This window comes from Rhinoderma darwinii, chromosome 13 (genome assembly GCF_050947455.1).
Source record: "Rhinoderma darwinii isolate aRhiDar2 chromosome 13, aRhiDar2.hap1, whole genome shotgun sequence".
Classification (NCBI taxonomy): Eukaryota; Metazoa; Chordata; class Amphibia; order Anura; family Rhinodermatidae; genus Rhinoderma; species Rhinoderma darwinii.
Window position 1 is genome coordinate 27,719,684 of NC_134699.1, and position 21,483 is coordinate 27,741,166.

At 42.3% G+C, this 21,483-nt stretch overlaps 1 protein-coding gene across 2 annotated transcripts; it reads left to right on the plus strand.

The window, feature by feature from the left end:
* The first annotated feature begins 1,658 nt into the window (after positions 1-1,658).
* Positions 1,659-10,821, plus strand: COASY (Coenzyme A synthase). 2 transcript variants are annotated; one of them, XM_075845486.1, is made up of 10 exons: positions 1,659-1,784; positions 2,422-3,092; positions 5,604-5,818; positions 6,426-6,560; positions 7,194-7,383; positions 7,618-7,682; positions 7,833-7,917; positions 8,031-8,128; positions 8,906-9,052; positions 10,344-10,821. In XM_075845486.1, exons 2-10 carry the CDS (start codon positions 2,435-2,437, stop codon positions 10,425-10,427), a joined length of 1,677 nt encoding a protein of 558 aa, XP_075701601.1. In that variant the 5' UTR covers positions 1,659-1,784; positions 2,422-2,434; the 3' UTR covers positions 10,428-10,821. The 2 variants fall into 2 exon arrangements, with proteins under 2 accessions (XP_075701601.1, XP_075701602.1); XM_075845487.1 differs by lacking the exon at positions 1,659-1,784 and adding an exon at positions 1,970-2,210.
* The last annotated feature ends 10,662 nt before the right edge of the window (positions 10,822-21,483 follow it).

Genomic DNA, 21,483 nt, shown 5'->3' on the forward strand with positions numbered 1-21,483 from the left:
GTTTTGATATACATTTGAATTCAATGTTCCCTCAGTGATCACAAGGCGTCCAGACCCTGAGGCAGCAAAGCAGCCACAAACCTTGATGCACTCTCCACCACGCTTCACACGTGAGATGAGGTGTTGGTGTGCAGTGTGAGATGTTCCTCAAAACATAGCGTTCTGCATTGGTGCTAAAAAGTTCCACTTTTGTCTTATCTGTCCATAGAACATTTTCCCAGAAGCAATGTGGAACATATAGGTGGTCTCGGCAAACGAAATGGGCCACATTGTTTTTGGCAGCAATGACTTCCTCCGTGGTGTCCTTCCATCCTCAGTATTCTTCTTCTGTGTTTTTCTAATGATCGACAAGTGAACAAAGGCTTTTGTAGTTTAAAGAAATCTCTGTCGGACTTTTGCTGTTGCCCTTGGGCTCTTTCAGAATTGCGCTCTTGAAGGGATCTTACCAGGATGCCCACTCTTAGGGAGAGCAGCATCAGTCCCGGATTTTTTCCATTTGTAGACAGTTAGTGTAACCGGGGATCGCTGTACACCCAGGTCTAGGGAACCTGTCAGTAAATGTTGTGACACTAAACCACCAGCATGTGGATGAAGCTGAGGAGAGTACACCTCGCCTTTTTACACAAATGCATACTGAAGCGAGGTGGCCTCTCCCCGGTTTCATTGGCGCAGTGTGTAAGCATCGTAAGCCAGGGGAGGCAGGCTGGGACTCCGATCCCAGTAAGTAAAAAGTGTATAGCGGGGCTGGGCGGGCTTAATAGCGGCAATTTTGGGACACTAAACCCCAGCTGTGTAAATTCATGCTGGTGGTTTAGTGTCCCAATCCGAGCTGACAGATTCCATTTAACTTTTGTTGCCTTTTCCAGGTTTATGCCTCTCTATAACACGGCTTCTGAAAGTTGTTTGCAGCCGGGCATCGTTCACACTGACCATTCTTTCTTGAGAAGATCTGTCAGTAATCAGACATTCTGTGCCTTTATGTAATGGGTAAAAACAGGAAAATTATTACGCATTAGTTTCTATGGAATATTTGTTCATTCCACTATAAACTGCACACAGATCCTGTTCAGTCCAGGTCTATCAAGCACAGGAATATCCAAAGGCGTCTGTTTATATGGAATTTCCTCATTAATTACGAAGAAAATCTGTTCATGCCATGTCTACCAAACATAAAAAATTCATATATTTTCTTCCCATTAGTAATAATGTTCATTCTTTTTAGTATGTCCCTCCCTCGCATTGTATGTGAAGTGGCACTAGGTAGCACTTCACGTTTTACTCTCTCTGGTAAACACTGAATTACATCGTTGGAGGACACAAAGAAAACCCTTAGATAAATCATTAGGAGGACAGTTCCTGGAAACTAGTCTTTATAGGCAGCAACAGTAACATTGCGCTAATATTCAGGAACCAAGCCCACGCTATTCATGCACTGCGTGTAAACCCGCGCCTTTTTACAAGACTCGTTTTCGTCACACAATTTCTACTTCTGAAAAGTGGACGCCGACAAAATGGCTGCCTGCCTGATCTAACAATGATACACTAGCTGGTTTTGCCACTGATAACCGCGTCTAGTCACGTGACTTTGCTCCCTGCGTAGCTCCATCCACTTTTGTCGTTTTTATATATAAAGTTGTTGAAAAAAAAATAAAAAAAGAATTAAAAGAAGTAGGCTGAGATCTGTCAAAGGGAGAAGTGCAGGAGAGCCGGGAGGCGAAGGAGGAGGGGGACACCGGGGAATCTGGCCTACCTGGGGGGCGGTGTGCTGGAGCAGTTACTTCTGTGTATGTATGACGGGTATATGCTGCACTGACGTGCCGGGACCTTGATCGCTATACTTTATATTTGCATGCACCGTTCTGCTGTGTGTTACTGTGTATCAGTATAGAATATGTTGCATTGTAGATGCACTATGATCAGTTATGACGTATGCAGGCAGGCTGTGTCATACATGTTTATATACAGGGAGCTCGCCTAGCAGTAGTGAGGTCATGAATTGCAAAGACTGATAACCTCATCCTGGCCATACATGATGCGGATGTGCAGATCTGACTCGGATCCCCTTCTGTGATGAATAGTTCACTGGAGATCTACTTTTAAATGCTGGAAAATAGACTATATGTGTGTGATCATTTCAGTGGCTAATCTGATTGGAGACCATTTAGATCATGATCGGTGGAGCAATCACCAGCAGGGAAGAAATCCTAATGGTCAACAATCTTATATTTATATATATATATATATATATACCGCTCCAACTAAATCACCATCTTAATGCTACTCTTGGCTTGGTGCCTTTTCTGCGGCACGTTACTTGTCAGTCACAGCTAATAGCAGTCAATGTAAATCTTGAGTAAAGTTCAATACAAGACGAAATAACCACTTGTAATATTAAACTTTGTTTTATTTTTTTATTTAAAGGTGATTTCCGGCAATGTCTGTCTTTCGCTCGGGTGTGCTGGTTTTAACCTCTCCTCTCTCTGCCTTGTCTATGAGATTGGCGCCCATTCTAGCCTGTGCTGCAAAAATTGTTCAAGACACTCTGTACATCCATTTCCAACCTGGGCTTCTCCTGACCGGTTCTTCTCAGCCCACCTCTACCTACATCCCATCAACGCAGGAAGTCGTCAGCCTCATCTCTAAACTCTATTCCGACGCAGATCTCCATAGCAATTTGGATGTTCGTGTGCTCTTAACTAATATTAAAAACCAAAGCAACAGCCAACCGACTCTTTCCTCTGTTCAGAATCTCTCTCACCCCCCTGAGGTGGTCCTCACGGACTTCCAGACCAGTGATGGTGGGCAGTATAATCCAGCGAAGCAGCAGCTGGAGCGATATGCAACTAACTCTTATAGTTGTAATCCTCACTTAATATCAGTATTATTGTACCCAGAGTATGGGCTAGAAGATGACATTATTAATCTAAAGGAAATGGACTGTGAAGGAAACCCTCTGCAGAGTCACAGCGATGTCGTGGTCGGAGGCACCTTTGATAGGCTACATAATGCCCATAAAATCTTATTGAGTGTTTGCTGTTTGCTGACAGAAAAGCGGCTTCTCATTGGTGTGGCTGACAAAGAACTGTTAGACAGTGAGTAACGTCTCCGATATATGTGACGTTCTATACATGGAAACCTATTTCGATGTAGGAAATTGAAATAAAGGTTGATAAAAGTTCCTAAACTTACTGGAGTCCTTCAGTGTAACATCCGAGCTCCTGGTCCGCTTCACCTAGACCATGAACGAGGACGTCACTGCCGATATCTGTCCGGTGCTCTTGAACGAAATACTCTACTGCATGTCAGAGGATACAGTCAAATCCTTATACTGACTTGTAGATTTTTTTTAATTGTGCTTAAAGGTTTTTGTATAACCTTTTAGTTATATGTGTAAGCATATTTTTAGTTTTATCGTGGAAAGTGTGCACACAAACTCAAAAACGGCTGAAAATTACGGAGCAGTTTTCAGAGAAAACAGCCTCTGATTTTCAGGCGTTTTTGAAGCTGAAAATGAAGCTTCTTTTAATTTGGAGCTTCTTTTGAGGCGTGTTTTTTTTTCTTTTTTTAGGTGTTTTTCATAGTGTTCAATGGAAAATCCGCTCTAAAAAAACGCCTCAAGAAGTGACATGCTACTTCTTTTTACGCTCCGTTTTTTAAAACAGCGGTGTAAAAAGACGCCACGTATGAACTAAATGCTGTTTTTCGAATTGATTTCGATGGGCAGATGTTTGTAGGCGTTCAGCTTGCGTTTTTCGAGGCGTAAACGCCCCGAAATACGCCTGAAACCACTGCGTGTGAACATACCGTTACTGTTCTTTAATCCTAATACTATATTTGCTGGTTCTGTGATGGGGCTGTTCCATGCTGCTCTAAGTTATAAAGCCGGCACAGTAAAGGAGTTGTTCAGGGTTAGGAAAAAACATGGCTGCTTTCTTCCGGAAACAGCGCCACAACTGTCCGTGGGTTGTCTGGTATTGCAGCTCCGCTCCATTGAACTGAATGGGACTGAGGTACAAAACCACACACAACCTGTGGACAGGAGTGACGCTCTATTTTGGAAGAAAGCAGCCATGTCTTTCTAATCCTGAACAAGCCCTGTCCGGACTTGCTGGGAGTTGTAGTTCTGCGCCTACTGGAGAGTTACAGGTTTCAGATAACTGCATTAGATTAATGTTGGTGAATCCCACCAATTTCAGTGGGATCCACTGACCATCTGAGTATAGGCGCATCCCAACAGGAGTGTCTGGCAGCGGCTTGTCTCCATCTGCGGTGCGCGTGTGTATTTTTAGGAAGGTCTAGAGAGATGTCATGTGTACGACCATCTTAACAGTGCCTTTATATGGGCAGATTTTATGCCCAGCAAACGAGTGCCATTCGACAATACAGCAGGTCAATCTGCTCATTTATCCCAAATACATGGAATAATGATCGGAATGTATGGGGACGAACGATCATTTATTTGATGTTTTTCGTCCTTATACGTTTGCGTCTTGTCAGTAGCACCTCCCTTATTTACACAGGCAGATGTGCTGCCGACAAGCAACCATTTTTATGGCCACGTGAAAGATGCAATCAACCAACGAATAAACGTTTATTCCTGTTTATTCAGGGCGATGATCAGCAACAAGTGTTCGTACGATTGATCATCTGCCCATGTGGATCTGCATTCTGTCAATGAAGAGCATGCAGAGGGTCTGTTGCAGTGAACCACTGAGGCCACTATGACAGCCCCTCTTCTTTCTGCAACTTACCAAAGTATAAGCTGGGCTGTGTTCACACAATGCAGTTTTGATTTTATTTAGTAAGTTTTTGAGCGTTTTTCAAAATCTCTCTTACATTTTGCAAAAGAAAATTTGCTGCATGCCATATCTGTTCAATTGAATTAAAAAATGAATGCAGATATCATGCGGATGATTTTTCTACATTTTTAAATCGACCTCTTGTAATGTGTAAACGTGGCTTAAAGCTTTCCTTTAGGCCATATCCACATATAGAGTAAACCCTGCAGAATTTCCAACCAGATTTTCTGTGCAGAAATTCCACAGCATATTACAGCAGCAGCACAGTGGATGAGATTGGACAAAACACCTGCAGAAAAAGCAGTCGGAAATTTAAATTCTAATCAGAATTTAATTCTGTGTTATGTCAATTGTTGCGAAAACGCAGCAGAGTTTCTGCACAGAAAAAAACGGTCGGAAATTCTGCAGTTTACACGCAGCGTATGAACATGGCTTTTTTTATTTCCCCCTGTTTAGGATCCATTCATGGTTTTGACTAATAAATTATTTTTTTTTATGTGAATGAGGCCTTTAAAGTCTCTTTTAATGGTAGTTGGGAGGAAAGAGTTTTATGTAAAGTTTAGTCTAAGACCAAAAAAAAACAAACCCCTTTCTTTTACCCTTTTTTTGGTCTTTGAACACATTAAAGTGCAGTTAGGTTATTTATTAGCCGGATCAGGCATTCTTTTACAAAACTCTCTACATAACCCTATATTAAAGGGATTGTCTAACAAGGACCCTCCCCTCTGAGCCAGAACGGAGAGCTTGCCTAGTGCCCTCAATTACTTTATTTTGGTATAATTTTAATATATATATTTTTTTCAGATAAGGTCCTGAAGGAACTGATAGAACCGTACGAGGAGAGAGTGGACAAATTGTCTGAGTTCCTCGTTGATGTCAAGCCTTTTCTTGGATATGACATAGTGCCTATATCGGATCCTTATGGCCCTTCAATCACTGACCCAGAATTGAAATGTATTGTGGTCAGTGAAGAGACCCAAAGAGGAGGACTGTCGGTGAATAAGAGACGTCTGGAAAATGTAATTTCAGGATTATGTCAATTGTTACCATTCACTAAGAGTATTGTAGTTTGGGCCTTAAGTGCCATGTACAGTAATCCAAACCTACTGACCTACCTGTATTTATAAAGTCGTATTTATGGGACCACCCTACTTGGAGCCACAAATTATGAAGCCCATCCTTTCCCAATAATAAGAGGTCTTAACTAAAATATGATTAAGACTCAAAATTGCTCAAAAATGGCCATGCTCAAGCAAGGCAAGTTGGAAAATGCACGGAAGGAATCATGAATAGAAGGCGCTAGTAAGCTGTAGTATACAAGTGGTATATATCTGTCCCTATGGACAAATCTTATATCCATGGATGAGTGCTTGTAATAAACTTCACCATCCACAGCCACGGTTTCCAAGACCAACACTTTGTAACCTAAGTACCAGAATAAAGGTATCGTGGAGGCCGTCATGTGATTCTTCTTAGCCAATCAGCCAGGAGGAAAGCCCTTGATCCAGCGATCAGGATAGTTAGTTGTTTGCAGCATAGTCCTCATAAGAGAACCTCTTGATTATTTAGATGGCCTTTAGGTTTAAAATGCATTTTAACATCTATCCCTGTACTGTGTTTATTCAGGGGCTCGATGAGCTGACCATCCATGAGATCCAGCTGGTAACAGACCCCAAACATTCTGAAAATGAGGAGGAGAAGATAAGCTCTTCTAGCTTCAGGAACAGGTTGCTGGGAACTCTGCTGAAGACTCCTCCAGCTGTAAGAATCCTCGTTTCAGCTTTATTTCAATAAATTATTCTAGGTGATTGTTTCAAGTGTCCTTTAAACGGTATGTCCATATTGAGTATGCATTAGAGAGGCTAGATTCACACAAATGTTGTGTACGTCCGTGTGCTGTACGTTAAAACAACTGACCGCACACGGATCTATGCAATTCAATGGGGCTATTCAGACATGAGTGGTTTTTCACGCATCGTCTTTCCGTTGCGTGAAACTCTCCATGTCCTATCTAATCCATTTTTGCAGACCACGCTCCCATTGAAGTCTATGGGTGTGTGAAAATCACGGACCGCTCACGGACGTCATCCGTGTACTGTCCGAGTTTCACGCAACAGTTGCTAAAGAAAGGCTGAGAAAAAAAATAATAAAGTGCACCAACGCTGACCTCAAACTGGCACACCGAACTGCAACGAATGAAAAACACGTTTTTTGCGGACGCAAAATGGACACGTTCGTGTGAATCTAGCATAATAGAGATAAGGGGCACAAAGAATCATGAGTAGGACCTCTTATGGCTGTCTGATCTGTAGGCAGTTTTTTTTTTTGTTTTTTTTTCTATTTTCTACACAAAAAGTATATAAAGAGGATATATAATGGAATATGTTTCTGCAGATAAATCTCCGCGTGCCTTCTTGGCCTTACATCATCGGTCTGACGGGGGGCAGCGGCAGTGGAAAGTCCTCTATTGCAACGAGACTGGAGAAGCTGGGAGCGGTTTTGATAGACTGTGATAAGTTAGGACACCTGAGTTACAAGCCTGGAGGACCGGCCTACGAGAAAGTTATAGATGAGTTTGGCACAGGTATATTGCATCTTAATAATCTAAAAGTCTTTCCATAGACCATCATAGGGTAATTCAGTAGGCTTTCCATATTTATCGGTTACATTGATCGTACTTGCTGCCACCTCTGGACATAATACTGGCAATATTGATGTGACGGCACCAGTCCGCTACTAAAATTAACACATAACATAATGAAAGAATGAGTCATTTTGGTTTGTTCTAAACAAAGATTTTTATTTTTTTTATTACCAGATATCCTGTGTGAAGATGGGACAATAGACAGGAGAGCAATTGCGGGCAAAGTGTTTGGCAATAAGGTGAATAACTTTCTATATCAAGTTATCTTATATCATCACCTTTTGTTCAGTTAAATAGATATTGTATTTCCTGGTTATTTTACTACAGTGATCAACTATCATTACACAGTGAATCATCATATTTTAATCCTAGACTTGTATTCCTTGCAGGACCAACTAAAGCGACTGACGGACATTGTGTGGCCAGCAATAGCTGCTCTTGCGAAAGACGCTGTGAAAGAAGCTGCTGCTAAAGGTAACTTCCTTATCTGCTCGACATCCCGCTAAGATGTGCATCACGGGGTCAACCTACATACCTGAAAGTTGCACATTAACTATGGCTGCTAATACCATTTTTTTTAAATGAAGGTCTATCGGTTTGTGTAATGGACGCTGCTGTTCTCCTGGAGGCCGGGTGGAATGAGATGGTTCATGAGGTGTGGACAGTAATCATACCAGAAAAAGAGGTATGTAGTTCAACAAGGTGGCAGCAAGATGATGATCAGTAATGCCCTGTTCACACGTTGCTTTAAAATCCAACATGGATTTCCACGGCAGAACTCCGAGGCTTACCTTCGGATTTTCGCTGCACACCCCACGAGGATTAGGCCCATTGTAATTCAATGGGGCAAAACCTCAGACTTTCTGTGCGGAATCCATGGAAATAAGTAGCATATGCCACTTATTTCCACCACTTATTATTATTATTTTTTGGGTTGTGGAAATTTTCCGTACCATGTAAACGGTGTTGCAGAAACCATATTCACATTCTTGTAATGCGGATTTGTCAGATTTCATGCAAATTTCTGCAGCATATTCTAATAAGAGAAAAGAATATAAATATAATAATTGTAAAAGTTTGTTACTTTTATATCTACAGTAAATTAATAATTGACTTTTTACAGCTTACAATATAAAGAATGTAAGGACATGAGAGCAATGTGTATTGTAACCGGCGGTAAAACCTATTTGAATCTTTTTCTGAATTTACTACAGGCTTCTAATTCTGTAGTATGGGCACTGGTCCGCTGTTCCCCCATTTGCATCGGCCCCCTAGTGACAGCCACAGTCAGTCAAAATTTTGACAACTTTGAGTGTAGAGGAACAGGATAATGGTGCTCTGTACTAATGAGACAGAACACAATAACCTTAAAGTACGTGATATGGCTAAAAACTTTTGTCCCATTTTGAAAGCTGACGGTCCTGGTTCTGAGATCTCCTTCTTTGTTTTTTTTCTACTTTAGGCTATTTCCCGTATAATGAAAAGAGATGGTGTCACTGAAGAAGCCGCTAAGAACAGGTTGGCCAGCCAGATGTCCAACAGCGAGCGGGTGGCGGCATCAAATGTTGTTCTGTCCACACTTTGGGAGCCAGAGATCACACAGAAACAGGTAATGAGGGCGTTTAGTAAGGTGGATAGATGAAAGGGTAAATTATACCCAAAATGTCGGGAAATATATGCAGTGGCTTTTGTAATATCCTACTTTTCTAAATCTAGAGGTCTGGTCCCATTGGCACTATTGGTCCTTGGGCCTAGTAGTTCTAATAATCTATTTATATAGCCTCAACATTTCCGCAGCGCTTTACAATTGGAGATATAACAAACGAGTAATTAAAACAAACGAACATATCATGAGACAAAAGGAGAGATGGGAAGAGTAAAACAATAGGTGATAATTTTGTCCAGGGTATCACCCTCTTGTGTTGGCAAGAGAAATATAAATAAAGCTGTTTGAACCAGTATCTGAGCCACCAAGGATAAGAAAAAAAAAGTGCATAGTGATGTGACATGCCAGTTGAGGACATAGAGCGGAGCGAGATATGTGACCAGGTCAGGTTTTGTATGGGCCATCTGAGTTAGGCCTCCTTGAAGAAATTACTTTTTGGGAGTAAGTCTGATGGTCCTAGATAATTCTATTCCACAGATTGGGTGCAGCGCTAGAGAAGTCCTACAGATGGAGTGAGGGGATGTAAGGTCGGCTTTACACCTGCGTTGTGGTTTCCGTTGTTCTTTCCATCCTGCTCCGTCAGAGGTATGACGGACATCATCGGCGCCTGTCGGAACCCATTAGCTTTAATGGGTTTCCGTCAGGGTTTTATCGGAAACAACAGTGCGGCATGCTGCTCTCTAGTTTCTGGTATTTTTGTCCGGATCTGTGACGGATGTCCCTAATGGTCGTAGGTAATTGGCTAAGTGAAGAACACAAGTGGGTTGGTAAATGGAGACGAGTGGACGAATGTGTGACAGTGCAGCATTGCCTTGGAGAATAGGAGGAGGGGTTTGAATCTAATTTGATGGGAAACAAGTAACCGGCGTAATGATATGCATCATATAAGTCTTCAGTGAGGGAGGTTGGTACCCTCAGGTGAGGATGGCATTAGAAAGCTGCTGGTATCCAGGTGGGGCAGTACTTGCTCTGGCGATATGCATTCTGGGAGTTGTTGCCTTTATACCAGTCACTGTATACTTCATCTCTGGATTATACTTTTTTTTTGCTCCGGAATCCGTACAGGAATATAATGCGTTTACAAGGTTGCTGGAATTGTACAATGATGTTGAAACAATTGTTGTAAATCGGGATGTTTTCTGGGCATCTAGGCTGTTTACTGTTGGGATGGTTTTGTATGTGCAGTGTTGTTTTTTGGGTTTTCTAAATTATATTTTGTTTCCTTTTCGTGTAGATCCACAAGGCCTGGGATCTTCTCCAACAGCGGATCTTTCCAGACTTCTCCAGTAGCCAGGTCATTCGAGAATCAAGACTTTAACTTTGCATCTACCAGGTTGAATCTTTGATTTAGAAGATTTCTGCATCTGAATCTGGGGGATGCCTGACGGGGCACCTGGAAAATCGCATGCCTTATTTTAGAATGATGAAAATTTTACCTCTTCTTCACTATTGTATCTGTGTTGAGTTCTTTTAAATGTGTTATGTGTCTGGATTGAACAACGTTCTTATTTGTAATGTTCTGAACATTCTCTTTTTTTCTTTTTTTATATTATTGTTCTACATTACGACGTCATGAACTTTATTTTTATTTTTTTTGCTGCAATCACACTAAAAGAAAAACCTGTATGAGGTTCATTTAATAATCGACTTCACGGTTTCCAGGAGATCCGCTGCTTGTTATGTCAGAATAAAGTCATAAGTATAATTTTTAACAGGTGCTTTTTTCTTCTTATAGCAAATCTGATATATAAATGATATAGCAGACTGCAATTGAAAAGTCTGTAATTGACGTCATCTAGAAGCCTTATGGGAGTGAAATACTTTGGTTATTTCGATTGAACCCCCTCAGTATTCCATAATTCACAGTATTTAATAAATAAGTATATCTCTCACACACACGCACATTTTCTAAGGAGATGAGGAAAACGTTCTACCACCACAAGGTGGCGCTATGACCACAAGTGCAACATAAATAAAAAAAATGCAAGAAGGGACTGGCTGCAAAAAAGACTAATGTACTTTTGTAATAGAAATATATTACAAAATGACTTCCGTTTAAATATGTATAAAGTTGCTCAAAAGCAAAGTCTAACTATCCCCCTATCCAATAAGAGGAGTCGGGGTTAGACGGACCCACCCGAGGTTGCATCGGTGCGCCCAGGTTTTGACATAATAATAGGCCTCTAGTACAGCATGTAAATAAATAACCTATTGGTCCTTGTGGATGATTTGAGCTCACGTTCCATAGGGATTTTTTTAATTCCTTTGTGCGTCGATTAGTTGCTCTGTCTTTGCCTACTATCATACTCTATATGTATTTGACATAACTTTTTTTTTTTCAAAATATGTCTGAAAATATGGAGCTGTGTTCAGGTGGGAACAGCTCCTGATTTTCAGACGTTTTTGTAGCAACTCGTGTTTTTCACGAATGTTATTGGAGCTGTTTTTCAATGGAGTCAATGAAAAACGGCTCCAAAAATGTCCCAAGAAGTGACATGTACTTCTTTTTCGCGGGTGTCTTTTTACGCGCTGTATTTTGACAGAGACGCGTAAAATAACACCTCGTGGGAACATAACACTGTAAAATCCTTTTTTTTTTCTTCCCGTGTGCTCTTCTTGCCTCTCTTATATATTAGCCATACGAGAGCTGTTCGTTCTGACGTGGCTGTACATCATACAAACTTGCACACGTGTTACATTTACAATATTTATTTGTTAACGGCGCTGTGACATTGCAGCCATAGTCATGGGACATGACGTCACTACTGGCATTGAAAACCAAGGGCCAGCGGCCGGGGAAACAGCTGTTAAAAAAAAACAAAACAGTCTTTCATCAAGAATAAAACATTTATTTTTCTACATTCAGGACCATAAAAGGTTTTTCCAAAATCAACCTGTGTCCTGCGTAACCTCTTTAGGCCTCCTTCACATACAGAAGTTTTCAGGCGTATCAAACTACAGCAACAAAAAAAAAACCGCTAGCGGTTTTAAAATGTAAAATACGTTTTATTATTTTTTGTGGTGTTTTTCATTTGGTGTTCTTATGTACGTGCTTTTTTTCTGCCGATTCTGAGGTCCAATAGAGAAGCCTATGGGAAAAATGCCTGAAAAGTACGCCTTCACTAAGAACATGCTGTGTTTCGATAACTCCACTGGATATAAAATTGTCTCAAAATCGCAACAAACCAAAATGCAGTTGTGGGTCGTGCATTTGATATTTTAATATAGACTTTAACATCTGGCCGGCCTTCAAACTGCATAAAAAAAGGCCGCAAAAACGCCAGAAAAATGCTGTCTGTTAATCCAGGATCACACACCGTTTTGGTGCAGTTTTTAGTTCAGTTTTGGTTGTTTTTTTGAGTCAAACACAGGAATGGACACAAAAGAAGGCAGATGAATCTGTATTTTCTTTATACCTTTTCTTCCTTTTGGATCCACTTCTGGCTTTGGCTAAAAAGAACAGAGAGCCAAAAAGTGCACCAAAAATGTTGCGTTATCCTGACCTTCCGCGTGCTGTGCCCTCCATTACTTCCACTACTTGAGTCACTGAAATAATTATAAAAATGGTATTTTAAAATTAGCAGCAGTATATTCTCAGATATCAAACTTTTTATCAACCCGTTGAAATTAGATACTGGCCTGTTTTCACAGCTGTTGCAACTATTTGGGATCTGTACCAAGGACCTTGATCTGGCCAGTGCAGTTTACTTTAGCTGTTACACATCAGTCTTAGGCCCAGTTCACACAAAGTTTTTTGGAGCTAAAACCACATCTGAATCAGCGCCCAAAAAAATGTCCAAAACCACCTCCCATTGACTTCATGGCTGCGGCTTTGAGCCGCTCTCAGGAAAAAAAGCGCCATTTTTTTTCCACGGTTCCACCTCTGTCCTCCCATTGAAATAAATGGTTTTTGGCCCGTGTTGCTCATTGGTCGTGGGCTGAGAAACGCAGCGAAAACAGTCGTAAGAAATTGCAGGCAGGTCAAAATCCGACTCAAAATTCTGAATTCCGGACAAAAAGCCGCACCAAATTGTGGTGCAGTTTTTGGCCGGAATGTCAACTGCGGAAAACTGCACAGAAAAAAAAAAGAAGATACTTACCATGGCGACGTGTCCCTCCGACATCACGACGCTCTGCAGCCCTGGGTAAAGCTGCGCGCATTTTTTACCCGATTTATGGTGTGTATTTTACCTCAGGACCAAAAAAGTCTCATGTAAATGCACCAATACAAATGTTTTCTAGTTATAGCAGTCTTCTGATTAGAGGTCATATATAGTGGAATATTAAACGAGGCCGGTGATTGGCTATATTGGGGACCAAATGGATCATTTGAAAAGTATAAAAAATTTGGAAATGAATTTACCTGAAGGGTCAGTCCCTTTAGGCCTCCTTTACACACATAAAATTTCTGGCATTTTAAACTGCATCAAAAAATGCTTCAAAAAAACTAGCAGTTTTCAAATGTAACATGCGTTTTTAGTGGAGTTTTGGTGCCATTTTGTACACGGTTTTATTTTTCCCGTTTTTAAAGTCCTAGAGAGAAGCCTATGGGAAAAACGCCTGAAAACAATACCATACCCAGAGCATACTGCATTTGGGAAAAAACGCTACTGATCTCAAAAACGCCACAAACCAAAACACAGTTGTGTGTAGTTCATTTAATATTTTACTATAGACTTTAATGTAACATCTGGCCGCACTAAAAACTGCGGTTGAAGAAACCGCACCGCAGGTCAATTTATGTGCGTTTTTTTGGGCTGCATTTTTCCGCAGTGTGGGGACGAGATTTGTTGAAATCTCACCCACTCTACTGCTACTGTAAAACGCTGTGGGTTTTCCGCAATTAATCCGTGAATGCGAAAAATTTGCGTTTGTGTTCCTACCCTAAGCAGAAGCCTGGACGCTAGTAGAGCATGTAGTGCGGCACAGTGGGGCAGATTTGTTAATACGGTCTTAAATTTAGCCCCTTACCACCGCATTTATTTTCGTTTTTTCATTTTCTCCTCCCTGCCTTTCAAAAGCCATAACTTTTTTATTTTTTCGTCAACACGGCTTGTCTTTTGTGGGACTAGTTGTGTACTAGGAAACATTGACAAATTATTTTGTGCAGTAAAATGGGGAAAAAACACAATTCCTCTTTTTTTTTTCATTTTTCTTCTGTGGGTTAGTATGAATATGGCTAAATTTATCTAGTTGTATAATGTTTTACTACTTTTACTAAATAAAACAATTTGTTAAAAAATAATAATTTTGTGTCTCCATATTCTAAGATCCATAGCTTATTTTTCCATCTATGGAGCGGGGATTAGGGCTTGTTTTTTGTGGGACGAGTTGTGGTTTTTATTGGTACCTTTTTGTGGTACATACGACTTTCTGCCCCTTCTATGTCATGCCCCTTTTCCTTTAAGACATGCCCCTTGTCTTGCGAGGTGCAAAAAGTGTCTGATACAGTCCATAAATGTGGCACATGCCACGTGTTTCAGAATTTGGGCTCAAATTGAGGCATAAATCTGATGCATTTTAAATAGTATATCTGCCAGTGTTTTTGTGGTTGCAGTAAGGGTATGTGCACACGACCTCTTTTCAGACATAATGGAGGCGTTTTACGCCAGAAAAGACGGCTCCAATACGTCGGCAAACATCTGCCCATTGCTTGCAATGGGTCTTACGATGTTCTGTGAAGACGAGCTGTCATTTTACGCGTCGCTGTCAAAAGACGGCGAGTAAAATGACGGCTCGTCAAAAGAAGTGCAGGACACTTCTTGGGATGTTTTTGGAGCCGTTTTTTCATAGACTCCAATGAAAAAAGCTCCAAAAATGGCTGTAGAAAACGCCGCGAAAAATGCGAATGTCTTAATGCAAAAGCAGCAGAGTGGATGAAATTTGAATAAATCTCATCCACGCTCTGTGTAAATGCTGAGCAGAAAATAAACGCTCAGAAATTGACCTGCGTTGATTGCGTTTTTTTCCAATTCAAAATTTTTATTGTTTTCAATACAGTTACAAAAACAGAAGAATTGTGTCCTCATAAAAAAGGAACATGACAAATAGGGCGCAGCCCAAACAGTAGGGTAAATATAACATCCCATGAAGGGCACACACCACACCAGCCAGCTGGGCATCATAACGGGAGGGATTGATACTGAAAAGGAAACAGTAAGCAAAACAAAATAGTGCGCTATATGTTACTTCCCGTACATCTTGAAACGCCCGGCCCATAGCATGTGAACATCAGCACAGGAAGCAAGTCACCCCTCACAATAGACACAAGAAGAAAGGAAGAAACAACCAAAATAAAATAAAATAGAAGACAGACAAGGTATGGGAAAAACCGGGGTAGTTTGCGGTGAGCCTGGACTCCAGCTCCGGATAACCATGGATACGTAGAAGTAGGAAAAGGCAACCATATACTTAAGAACTTAAGAAACACCTGAGTGAGTCAAGCAAGCCAGCACTCCCCTCCACCCCCGTATGCAATCTCCTCACAGACTAAATCCCGTGGGGAGGCAGGGGCATCGGGCCTCAGGCTACTACAGTGTGGTAGGTGGGAGAGGAGAGAAAGGAAAGCCATGGAGACCATGTATCTATATATCGTGCAGAGGCCGCCGGGGTCTGAGCCAGGAAGTGTTCCATACGTTGTATTAAGGCAACCTCCTGAAACCAATCATCCAGGAATGGTGGAGCCACCATCTTCCACTTGCGGGGAATAACTGATTTAGCAGCCTGAAGGAGGTGCCTAATTATGGAGCGCTTGTAGATGGATAGTGGCACAGGGAACATGAATAGAAGGGCCGCTTCGGGGGAGCTAGGAACTGAGACCCCCGAGACTTCCAGTACGATTTGAAGAATTGCCTCCCAAAAATTCCGTAAGGAGGGGCAACTCCACCAGATATGGGCCATGGAGCCCCCCGCCGCCCCACAACGCCAACACGTGTCAGGTGCAGACGGGTACCATTTGTGTAAGGCAGAAGGGACCCGATACCACCTAGAGATCTTTTTATAGCTGGTCTCCTGGGATCGTGTGGCAATCGAGGCTTTCTGGGACAAGTGAAAAGATCGTCTCCACTGTGCGTCAGTAAAGGTCATGTTCAATTCAGCCTCCCAAGCTTTACAGAAGGATGGAAGGTGCGGGGATCGCTGGAAGAGGAGTAATTTATAGAGTATGGAGATGGCATGGGCAGGGGCCCGGGAGGAAACACACAAACCCTCAAAGTCCGTAAGTGGGCGATGAAGGTGCGCCCGGCTTTTAGTAGCACCATAGAAATGTTTTAATTGGGCATACTGAAATATATGGCGGTGGGAGGACGTTTCGACCGGACAAATAGCAGTTAAAGGGAGCAAAGAAGAATCGGAAAGGACCTGAGCGAAATACATGGGATTAGTGGAAGACCTGCCTAAGAAGGAGAGACGCGCCTCCCCAGCAGGAAATGCTGGGTTGTCGGTAACAGGTAGCAGTGGCCCCAGTGGGTCCACGAGCGAACCCCCCTTCCCAGAAGAGCGTAGCGCCAGGAGGGTATGGAAAACCACAAAGGAGTCAGGTCTCGGACTGTTCCCAGGCAGGGTCCACAGTAAGGTAGAAAGGGTACGAGCACAGAGCCCCTGGGCCAACTGAACCCAGAGTTTGGAATCACGATTATGAAAAAAGTCGAGAACACGGGCATGCGTCGACGCCAAGTAATAAAGGCGATAGTCCGGCAGACCAACCCCACCTGCGTCCCTGGAGCGAGTGAGAATTGTCCTACTCAGACGGGGACGAACCGTTAGCCAGATGAAGGATCCAAAACACTGTTGGATACGCAACCAATAAGAAGAGGGGACGGAGATGGGGATCGTCTGCAGGAGATACAACAACCTGGGGAGGAGTGACATTTTAATGATATTAATATGGCCAAACCAGGAGAATTCCTTTTTATGCCATGAAGCGAGATCAGTACGAAACTTGCTTAGTAAAGGGGCAAAGTTATTAGCAAATAGCTGGGAGAGGTCAGAACTTATACGCACTCCTAAATATGTGATGCCTCTAGAAGGCCAAGAAAACGGGAAGTTACTTTGAAGGAGTGACAGTGTCGAGGGCGGAAGAGACACATTCAGAGCCTCGGACTAGGAAAAGTTACCGTAATCTTAAAGTTGGACCATGAACCAAAACGGGCCAGCTCGGACATCAACGATGGGAGAGATAGGAAAAAAGGGGAGGAAGGTAGGATCCAGCGCTGAGTAGCATAAAACGGAAAGGATTTTCCAAGTTTAATTTGGTATAAATTAAAACAAGTAGTCCAGTTGTGAAAGTCCTGGGTGTGTACGAAGTGGGGAGGTGGTATCCTCTAGGCCTAGAGGAGGCCATAAGATGCTCCATGACGAGGACGTACAGCAATGGGGAGAGAGGGCATCCCTGTCTGGTGCCATTATGAATGGCAAAAGGCGCAGAGAGGGAGCCGTTTATTATTATTTGGGCAGATGGGGAGTGATAGAGGGCCATCATTTTATGAAGGAGAGACCGAGACCTATTTGTTGGAGAGTCTGGTGAAGGGCTGGCCAGGATATTCTATTCTATCGAATGCCTTTTCGGCATCCAGGGACAGGATCATGAGAGGGATGTGATGGGACTGGGCATAATTAATAATATCTAGGGTTTTCAGGGTATTATCACGCGCTTCCCGGCCAGGCACAAAGCCCACCTGGTCCGCATGAATTAAATGGGGAAGATGCTTATTTAGCCGGTTAGCAAGCAGTTTGGCGTATACTTTTAAATCTACGTTGAGTAAGGAAATGGGGCGATAGCTGGAGCAGAGCTGCGGGTCCTTACCCGGTTTAGGGATGACCGTAATGTGTGCCAATGATTGCGTTTTTTTAATCTGCAGCATTTCAATTCTATTTGTGTAATCGCTGCTTATTTGTTCCAGGTTTTCCCCATTGAATTCAGGTAAAACCCGCACCAAATGTCCAGCCCGGGCTCCTGGGATGACGTTTCATCCCATGTGACCACTGTAGCCAACCACAGGCTGCAGTGGTCACATGGGATGAGCTGTCATCCCAGGAGGCCTGGCTGCAGGCGGAGGGATGTGTCGCCATGGCTACTTAAGTACGAAACTTTTTTTTTTTTGTGCAGTTTTCCGCAGCAGACATTCCGGCAAATTGGGCCTCATGCATACTACAGAGTGCTGTGAACAGAGCCTGTACAGTGGCACACCGAGTCCCTACGGCTCTGTGCTGTGGACCCATAAGCACTCCGTGTTTTGCCTCTGTAAGGCGCCATATTACGGAAGTATTCTCTCTTACAATGGTTGCAGAAAACGCTAAATAAAATCAGAGGCATCTGTAAGTAACAGTATGGCCCAATAGACTTCTATTGGAGATTGTACACAGATTGTACAGACATTGTACAGAGCCATAGTAAGGTTGTGTACTTGAGCATTTACTCAGATTTATTCCAGCTAGTGGCGGAAAAAATAGTTGCGTATTAATATTAAACTAATAAGGATTTCTTCTGTTAGATATTTAGGGCAACATCGCTGCAAAAGGAAGTCTTATCTGTCTGTAATATAAGAATACACCGTCATGACTGCCTTTCACATGGAATATTATACTTGGCAAGAAACAAAGTGCTGCAATTCAGGGTGTTTGCTAAAATGAACCGACGTCATTCAAGCTCATTGCAACATTATATTTCAGAGAGGATTGTTCCTACTAACTGGCGGTAAATGTGGGCAAGGCAAGGTGGTGACTTCTGCTGTCGCTCTCATAGGCCGCTGATGCCACAACCTCTCTTTTTATAGGCATTCATATACACTTGTGCAATGTCTGATAGGATAAAGTTCACTTCTTTATCAGGCTACATGATGAAAGCTGTAAAAGAGCATTTACATACTGTATCACCGAGGACATGTTACTTATTCTTCTTATGCTAAAACACAAGCCACTCCATCTGTAGTCACGCAGCAGACAACGCAGATGTTTCAAGGTGCCCATTAGACAGATCTCGGCTGACGATCTTAAGTGTATAGGGGTGTCTCGACTCGCCCACGTTGTCAGATGTCGGAGGAAAGAAGGATTGGCATGTTGGATTTTAACATGCCCGATCCTTTATTCCTACGGGAGATAGGCCGCTGCCAGAGTTGTCTGGCAGCCGCTTATTCCCCTCTCCCCATTGAACTAAACATGTACACTTGGCAAAGCCAAGCGTGCATGTTTTTAGGGGAGTCGAGAAAAATAACTGTCGGACAGTGAATAGGTAGCAGAGACTCGAGCTTGTCCCTGCAGTCTGTAAAGCAGTGTCTGCGCTTATGTACCCATGCAAGCAGCGGTGGTGGAGAAGAGCATGAGGGAAGGGCAATGGCTGGCATTGTTCAGGAGGCATTTAGCTGGCAGTGGTAAAGGTATCATCTGAGATTAGAAAAAAGATCTGTTATTTTCCAGAAACAGCACCCCCTTTTTTTGTATGACATAATCTGCAATCACAACCAATCGTCCGCCTCTTAGCACAAGCACATTAAAGAGGACATGTCAGCAGTTCAGTTGAGCCCAATTTCCTACCTCATGTCATAGGTGCTGTCACGCTGATGATATCAATGTAATTTGTATCCCAATCCGTGTTTTACTTTCTGAGTTATGAGCCATTTTCTTATTATGCTAATAAGGCTATACTAGCCGAAGGGGCGGTAACACTGTGGTGTCACTCGGGGCGGTGCCTGTGTTTCCTGTATGACGGATTGGGATACAAATTACATTGACATCATCAGCGTGACTGGTGACAGGTCCTCTTTAAGGGTGTATTCAGACGTTGCTGTTGAGGTGCGGTTAAAACTGAATATGAAATGTAATCACATCACAAAATGCATCAAATCGTGGCAAAAACATGAGATATTTGGATGCATTTTTTATGCGTTTTTAATCGCACCTCAACTGAAACGTCTGTATACACTCTAAGGCCGGATTCACACGAGCGTGTGTGTTTTGCGCGCACAAAAAACACTGCGTTTTGCATGTGTAAAAGCTCAGTGTTGCATCTGTATATGGTGCGTGGCTGCGTGATTTTCGCGCAGCCGGCATCATTATGACACTCTGTTTTTAGGTTACGAAACAGTAAAGAAGGAGGGGCTGTTATGTTTCCCTTCACTTCTTTAACAGCTGGAGCGCGAATCACCCGGAAGTGCTTTCGTGTGCCGTGCGCAATTTGCACGTACCCATTGACTTCAATGGGTCCGTGCTGCGCGAAACACGGGCAAGTTTAGGACGTGTCGTGAGTTTTACGCAGCGGACATACGCTGCGTGAAAATCAGGACCTGTCAGAACGGCCCCATTGACTTACATAAGTCCGTGCGACGCGCGTGATTACCACGAGCGTAGCACGGACGTGATACACGTTCATGTAAATAAGGCCTTAGGGTTTTCCCCCACTAACGTGGAAAAGTGTCCTCTGACCATATATATATACACGAGGCTTGAGGCTGGGTTCACATTGTGCAATTTTTGTTGTTTTTTTTTGTCGCTTTTTTTAAATGCCGGAAAGACACTTTTTTTTAAATGCATGGATATTTACAAAACACATGCGTTGTTTTTAAGTGCATTTTTCTTTCCAGCAATTCAAAAACGCAAAATGTAAACCCACCCTAAAACTTGTATCTCCGCAAAGCTTTAAAAATAATAATAAATTTAATATTTTTTTTCTGCAATTCTCGGCTTCCCAGAAAACCACCAAAGTACAGCACAGTATTTGTCATCAACATGTTAAAAAACGCATCAGTTTTCTTTTCAAAACATATTCAAATCAGTAATGGCACTCGTCAAGGGTGTCCGCTGTCCCCCTTAATTTTTACCCTATGCATGGAACCATTTGCTGAACATATACGTAGTTCCCCTTATAACCAGGGCCTTCAGGTCGGCCCTATTGAGCACAAAATCGGGTTGTATGCGGATGACGTCCTGTTATTTTGTAAATCGCCTCCAACAACGATTCTCGCAATTCTTAAAGTTATAGAATCTTATTCAGCAGTCTCCTTTTATAAATTGAATGTTGCTAAATCCTCCATGATGCCTATTCATATTTCCCCACAAATGAGAGTGTCTATCTCAAAATTTAAATTTACTTGGGCGGAATCGGGTCTGAAATATCTGGGGATTACGCTCACTCCCAACCCTTCTTAGGTACTAATTTTTCTTCTCTTATTGGGGCTCTTAAACAGGATTGTATACAATTTGAAAATCTTCATCTTTCATGGTTCGCTAGAATTCAATTAGTTAAGATGTTTTTGCTCCCCAAATTTCTATATCTATACAGAACTATTCCATATATCCTTCCTGGTTCTATTACAGCACCACTCCAATCCTTATTTCTTAATTTTATTTGGAATAAGAAGAGAGCTAGAGTAGCTAAGAAT